The sequence below is a fragment of the Solanum tuberosum genome, unplaced genomic scaffold (genome assembly GCF_000226075.1).
Source record: "Solanum tuberosum cultivar DM 1-3 516 R44 unplaced genomic scaffold, SolTub_3.0 scf00532, whole genome shotgun sequence".
In the NCBI taxonomy this organism is placed as follows: domain Eukaryota; kingdom Viridiplantae; phylum Streptophyta; class Magnoliopsida; order Solanales; family Solanaceae; genus Solanum; species Solanum tuberosum.
In genome coordinates this window covers 285,259-293,143 of record NW_006239461.1, presented here as the reverse complement: position 1 = coordinate 293,143, position 7,885 = coordinate 285,259, and the positions used below count along the sequence as shown (strand labels likewise).

The window sequence follows — 7,885 nt, the reverse complement described above, 5'->3', positions numbered from 1 at the left end:
TAATTGATTGCAGGTACCTCCCCCACAGGATGGGTGATCCGCGAGTTAGTCACGTTTACAGGGAACAAAACAAACTAGCGGATGCTTTAGCTACTGTCGCCATAACTACTACTTTCGTGGATAATAACACTATGCTGTTTTGGAACTCTCCAGCATCCTTGACGGATATTTTGCGGGCTGACAAGAATGGGGAGTTGTATAGTAGAAGAGTGCAGGCTACGTCCCACTGCAGTAGGTCTATGTTTAATACTAGTTCGGCTAGGCAAGTTGTACATACATCATCTGCTAGTTCGGTTGTTTCTGTAGTGGCACAGCCACAACTTAGGACCCTGTAAACTTTTTGTTATACATGCTATTTACTTCTTCCTGACCAAAAATAAATAAATTGATTATTGAGAAGCTAAAGAAGAAGCTTCTTGGATAGCAAGAGAACAAGGGAAAAACACAAAGGATGAAGTCGATGGTTGATTTTGTCCAGACAAAAAAAACAGCGTAATAATCATAGAGATAGAATACACAAAGAAAATAGCCATGTTTTAGTCCTAACTCATCTCAGTTTATTAATTCCAGCAACAGTTAATAGTCAGTCATCATTGTGTTTCTTTGTTAGCCCCCATTGGAAGAAAAATCAGCAGAGAAAGTAACTGTAAGCCTCCAACTTCAGAAAACTGCCTCAGCTACGTAGACCAAAATGCTTATCAACTCCTCTTGGCTTTCTGTCTTCTATCATTACACGCCTTGAGAGCCTGAACTTCTGCAACCAGCAAGTAGTTTTTGGAATAAACTAGAAAGCAGTAAACAATTGAGAACTAGAATGGTATGCATTCTTTTTTATTCCCCGTCTGTGTTAATACAACTGATATTATAAACAAGAGAATATCAGTACGCACACATCTGAACATGAAAGCGTGCACAGTTCTACCCCTTTTCTCATGCCGGCTGAGAACTTGCACATGTGATTCTGACTAGAGATCCCGGTATACTATGTTTCTACCCGTCAGTTATATGTTTTCTCAATCTCCGTTCTGCTTCGTTTGGAATACTGTTGTGAATGAGATGATTGTTGACTGGGATGCCACTCAGGATGAGCACATGGGACTGCCACGTAAGACTGCTAGAAAGGTCATTCCTCCTAAAAGACTTGGTGATTACGTGTGGAAAGGGGGAAGTTCACGTAAAAAGGGGTAAATTGGCAAGCAGTAGGCATAAAGCATCGTGAGTGGAGCAGTGCAGGGCAGAGTACTTTTTGTTATCACTGGACACTCTTTCTCTCTCAATTTCTTCTAAGTTCCTCACCTCCTTCTTCTTCTATCGTTAGTTTTGCTACTCCTGCAATTTCCTCTTGTATTTCTGATTCTAGGGACTTCAATATATCTACTACTTGTAAGTTGAGATAAAGGGTATTAGTATAAGTGTAGTTGGTGTTTCACTGTGTCAATTTGTTACATTGGTGCTTTCATCCAGAGGTCTTCCATGGATGACCAAAGACTCAAGTCACTTGTTGAAGAATCAGTTCAGGGTATGAAGGACTCCATTCTCGCAGATATTCGCTCTTTGTTACTAGAAGTGGTAGGAAGCAAAACCCAGCGCCCAGAGAGGGACTCACATGATGACCGTTTTCCGACAGCCCCTAACCTCCGTCACAGGCCAGCTTCGGTGGAGTTTGGACGTTTCTGTGGAGAGAATCCGGAGGCTTGGATCTTTCAGGCAGAACGATATTTTGAATTTTACAAGATTGCAGAAGACCAGCATTTGTCACTTGCTTCTTTCTATCTGGACGGGGATGCATTGGAATGGTATCGGTGGCTTTTTCGGAATAAACAACTGGTGGATTGGGAGCACTTTGCTTCGAAGGTGAGGATCCGTTTCCATAAAAAGGGATTGGAGTCCGCCGAGGGACGTTTAGCGAAGCTCCGACAGATGACCACTGTCGCCGATTTTCAGTCCAGATTTGAGATCATTGCAAACGAGACTGACGACATGGATGATAACCGAATGGTACGTCTCTTTATTTCTGGGCTTCGTGAAGATATTAAGAACTCTGTTTTGGTCCATAAGCCTAAGAGTTACGAAGAGACACTTAATTTAGCTCATATACATGAGCGACGGATCCAAGCGGAGAAAGGACCCGTTAGGCCAGCTTTTGCCAGATCAACTTCCATTTTGCCTACCCCAAATTCTGCAACCCTAAATCAAAATCCCTCTTCTTCTTTAACACCTTACAGTGCCTCACCTTCCTCTTCAAATCGTACTCTTCTTAGAAGGCTCACTCATGCAGAGCTCCAGAGCCGCCGTGAGCGAGGATTATGTTATTATTGTGAGGAGAAGTACTCATCGGGACACAAGTGTAAGAAACCCCCACAACTTATGTTGCTCACTGATGGATCCGATTTGGACCCTAACTTGCCAGAACCGTTTGTCGATGAGGATTTCTTAGTGGAGGAATCACAAGGTTTAGAATTACAGGAGCAATCATCTATTTCTTATCATGCTTTATCTGGGGAATTTCACCCTCCACATTACGATTCACTGGAAAGGTAAATGGGTCACCAGTCCAAGTTTTAGTGGATGGCGGAAGTACTCACAATTTTGTGCAACCACGTGCGGCCAAACAACTTCAGCTCAAAGTTGAGGTCATTCCCCGTTTTGCAGTTATGGTGGGCAGTGGACAAAGGCTCTCGTGTGAAGGTGTGGTGAAGCAAGTCACCGTATTGATTCAAGGGTGTACTATAGTCGAGGACCTTTATGTCTTACCTTTCCAAGGTGCTGATGTAGTCCTTGGAGTGACATGGTTGGCTACGTTGGGGCGTGTTATAACTGATTATGCAACAAGAGAATTTGAATTTACTTTACATGGGTCTAAGTGGTTATGGCAGGGGGATTCACCCACTGATGCTCACCAAATTCAGTTGCATAGTTTAAGGCGTATGACAACGACTGATGCTATTGCTTCGTTTTTTTTTTGGCAATGATTACTCCTGAAGGGAGTTGTGCAGGTGAAATGACCACAGATTTGAGTGGTCTATTGGAGTCGTATCATGATGTATTTTGGAAACCCATAAGATTGCCACCTTCTCGTGTTCAGGATCATTCGATACACCTCGTCCCAGGGGCACAACCAGTGAATGTTAAACCATATAGGTACCCGCACTTCCAAAAGCAGGTCATGGAGCAGATGGTGAAAGATATGCTTAAAGATGGAATTATACGGCCCAGCACCAGTCCATTTTCATCACCGGTGTTATTAGTCCGTAAGAAGGATGGCACATGGCGCTTTTGTGTTGATTATCGAGCACTCAATGCCATCACAGTTCGAGATCGCTTCCCTATTCCAACCATTGATGAGTTGTTTGACGAATTACATGGTGCTCAAGTCTTTTCAAAGTTGGACTTGTTATCAGGTTACCATCAAATAAGGGTCAAGATTGAGGATGTGGCTAAGACAGCCTTCCGTACTCATGACGGTCATTATGAATTTTTAGTGATGCCGTTTGGATTGACTAATGCCCCTTCGACATTTCAAGCTACTATGACTGAGATTTTTCGTCCACATATGCGTCACTTTGTTCTGGTTTTTTTCGATGATATATTGGTCTATAGTGCATCTTGGAGTGATCATTTGGAGCATTTAGCAGTGGTATTGCAGTTGTTGAGGCAACATCAACTTGTGGCTAAACGCTCGAAATGCTTGTTTGGTCAGTCCTCTATTGATTACCTCGGCCACATCATCTCTGCTCAAGGACTTTCAGTCGATCCAGACAAAATCAATACCATTGGGCAGTGGCTGCCACCAAGATCAGTGAAAGAAGTTCGTAGTTTCCTTGGGCTAGCTGGGTATTATCGCAGGTTTATTCACCATTATGCAGCTATTGCAGGTCCCTTAACTGACCTGTTGCGCAAGGATTCCTTCAAATGGACAGCAGTTGAGCAACATGCTTTCAACACTTTAAAATCTCGATTAAGCTCTACCCCTGTTCTGGCCTTGCCCAATTTCAGTCAGGAGTTTCAGGTGGAAACTGATGCATCTGGGCGAGGTATTGCGTGGCAGTCCCATGTGCTCATCCTGAGTAGCATCCCAGTCAACAATCGTCTCATTCACAACATTGTTATCAGGTTACCATCAAATAAGGGTCAAGATTGAGGATGTGGCTAAGACAGTACCTATTGGGGCGCCAGTTCACTATCCTTACTGATCAACAATCACTGCGTAACTTAACTACCTAGACTATACAGACCCCTGAGCAACAAAAATGGCTCACTAAACTTGTCGGCTATGACTTTCGTATCTTGTATAGGCCTGAAAAATAGAACACAGCAGCAGATGCCTTGTCGCGTACTTCAGAGGCTGTTCTCATGACTATTTCAGTCAATTCTTTTGCTATAGAGGCTGATTTAAAGCAGCTGAATCAGACCAACCCCGAGTTAGTAGCAATACAGCAAGCCTTGAATCTTGGGGATAAAATTTTTGATGACTATCAGTTCAAAGAAGGGATGTTAGTTTATAAAGGCAGGATAGTGATTCCCTCGGACTCTCCCTTACGTCATAAATTACTACTTGAGTTCCATGCTACTGCTATAGGAGGACATGCCGGGGTTGCGCGCACATTCCATCGTTTGTCATCTAATTTCTTTTGGAAACGGATGCGCACGGATGTACAAACTTTTGTGGCTGCGTGTCATATATGTCAGCAAATGAAAGATTCTCACCTACATCCTGCTGGGCTACTACAACCATTGTCGATTCCAAACCAGGTCTTTGAGGATATTGCAATGGACTTCATTACTTGTCTTCCGAGCTCAAAGGGAAAGACCACGATCATGACAGTCATCGACCGTCTCACTAAGTACGGTCATTTTATTCCATTGTCATCTACTTTCTCGACTCATACAGTAGCTGAGGCCTTTGTGGTGGGTATTATTAGGCTCCATGGCCCTCCTCGTTCTATTGTGACAGATCATGATCCGCGGTTCTTGCATTCTTTTTGGCAAGAGATTAATCGCTTGCAAGGATCCACTTTAGCCATGAGTACAACCTATCATCCTCAAACAGATGGACAATCTGAGGCTCTTAACAAATGTGTGGAACAATATTTGCGTTGCTATGTCGCTAAGGTGCCTTCCCAATGGGTTGCTATGTTGCCATGGGCAAAATTTTGGTATAATACTTCATATCACACTTCAGCTGGTATGACCCCCTTCCAGGCACTATATGGTCGTGAACCTCCTACTGTTGCTAGGTACATTTTGGGGAGTAGTGCGAGCGAACTGGTTGAGTCCTATCTGTTGCAGCGGGATGAAGTCTTGCACATCCTCAAAAACAATTTGTTGAAGGCTCAGAATCGCATGAAGCGGTTGGCTGATAAGTCTAGGACTGATACCTTCCTTGAGGTGGGTGATTGGGTGTATGTCAAACTTAAGCCCTTCAGACATAATACTCTACGCTTGCAGCGAGATCATAAGCTTGGGAGGCGTTATTTTGGGCCCTATCAGGTGTTAAAACGCATTGGTCCTGTTGCTTATCGCCTGGAACTGCCTGAATCTGCAAAAATCCATTATGTTTTCCATATTTCTATGTTGAAGAAATGTGTTGGCACTCCGGATCAGCAAGTGACTCCTCTACATCTGAGTGTTCCTACTACAGAAGATCTCCCTAAGTCCAACCTTGAGGACAAGGTTGCTTTCCAGGAAGGGAGTAATGTTGTGAATGAGACGATTGTTGACTGGGATGCCACTCAGGATGAGCACATGGGACTGCCACGTAAGACTGCTAGAAAGGTCATTCCTCCTAAAAGACTTGGTGATTACGTGTGGAAAGGGGGAAGTTCACGTAAAAAGGGGTAAAATTGGCAAAGCAGTAGGCATAAAGCATCGTGAGTGGAGCAGTGCAGGGCAGAGTACTTTTTGTTATCACTGGACACTCTTTCTCTCTCAATTTCTTCTAAGTTCCTCACCTCCTTCTTCTTCTATCGTTAGTTTTGCTACTCCTGCAATTTCCTCTTGTATTTCTGATTCTAGGGACTTCAATATATCTACTACTTGTAAGTTGAGATAAAGGGTATTAATATAAGTGTAGTTGGTGTTTCACTGTGTCAATTTGTTACAAATACTATACTGAAATATATAGGTTTAATACAACAATAACTCCTACTATACTTCAATATCAAGCAAGTACCACTAATCTTCATTGTTCATCTCGCTTCATTATTCAAACAAAAAAAATATCATAATGACTTATTTTCATATTGATTATGCTCTTATATCTACTCAGCTAATCGTGCTCAGTTGATCGCACTATATAATTCCTAAAGCAGAGGGGAACTATATAGGGCATATAAATGCAAATAACTAAGTTTGATTTCCAATTGGAATGATAAATTCATATTCACTTAAGAAATGCCCATTTGGCAATAATTCTTAATGAAAATAACAAAATCTGAAGCAAAATAAGAAAAATAGAAGATACCTTTTTGACAAGATTTCCAATTCCGGTCAGAATTAATCAGACAATCCTACATATATAAACTTGTGATCAGTTCCAATTTGGGGTTTAGGGTTTAAGAATTTAATAAGATACCTGTAAAGATAAGTAGACAGAAGAGCACTCGTTGAGCTGCTTCACAGTTTCGTCTTCTTCGTCTGCGTCATCCTGATGTACCGTTGGCCGCATCGGCGGCGGAAGAAGTGGCGCGTTCGGAGTTTGTTGACGGTCCATATATGTTGGCTGAGTCCGAGTCTGAGTCTTCTATGGATAGCTACTTTATTTGCACATTGTTTTTAGAATAATTGAGTCATTTCCCAAACAAAAGCCCAATGGAAGATAGTACAAATCTTGCATTTTTGTCCTTAATATTTTGGGAAAAAGTATATTAGTATCATCTATCCTAATTACGTGTTCATTTTTAAATTGACACACTTATTAAGAAAATAATGATTGATATAATGAGTTTATCATTTTACCCCTATTAATTATGAAGTAGATGAATTAAAAATTTTAAATTTTCAAGAAGTTCTACCTTTTTCAAAATAATTAATTAAAGATATAATAGGTAAAAAATTTTTATCCTTTCTTGATTTGTCAAAATGGACAAATAATTAGGGATAGACAACTAAAAAAGAAAAAATTGACAAGTAATTAGGGACCAATGGAGTACCAAATAGACCCAAATTGAAAACACTTCCTCTAGTTCATATTAGGGTTTCATTTGGTCCGATTCTTAATTATTCAAATTTAATATATTAATTCATTTGTTTTTTTGTTTCAAAAAAGTCTAGTAATAGAATTGAAAAGAATTCTATATTGCGATTTTTAGTTTCTTTTTCAAAAAAGTCTATTACAATAAATTTGAAAAGAAATCTTATTGCTATAGTGTAATTTTTAGTCCCCTAGTTATTGCTATATTGTGATTTTTATTTCTGTGTTATTCAATCAAGCACATTTAACCTTTAATTAAATGAAGAGTGCTAAATTAGTCCCTGAATCTAACTGCCATCAACTTCTCCGTGTACCATATGTTTTTGCATTTTCTTGTGACATAACTTTCTATTAATTTCTCTTACCAAAACAAATTTGAGAAGAAGAACGTACTAATACATACTAATAAGTAGAAATCAATGGTATTAGTAATACACACCTTAATATACAATAGAGTGTATAAACATTAGTTATACATAGGTTGGAAAAGACTACCAAACAAAGTAGTAGACTACTTGTAATATACAAAGATAATGCATTCATTATTTTTTCTAATATACTCTACAAAACAACCCCGATGTGTATAACTAATGCAAGGTTCTATAGTAACTTTTTACTTGTTATTTTTGACAAATCAAGAAAATATAATATATTTTTTATCCTCAATTTATTTAGATAGTTAATGCTTTTGAA

At 40.1% G+C, this 7,885-nt stretch overlaps 1 protein-coding gene across 1 annotated transcript; it reads right to left on the bottom strand.

The window, feature by feature from the left end:
- Positions 1–398: 398 nt before the first annotated feature.
- On the bottom strand, positions 399–6,781 carry LOC102594976 (uncharacterized). The gene is made up of 3 exons (XM_006365220.2): positions 6,575–6,781; positions 6,464–6,509; positions 399–754 (listed from the first exon to the last, which is right to left on the bottom strand). The coding sequence occupies exons 1-3, from the start codon at positions 6,710–6,712 to the stop codon at positions 699–701; spliced, it is 240 nt and encodes a 79-aa protein (XP_006365282.1). The 5' UTR covers positions 6,713–6,781; the 3' UTR covers positions 399–698.
- Between the last annotated feature and the right edge of the window lie 1,104 nt (positions 6,782–7,885).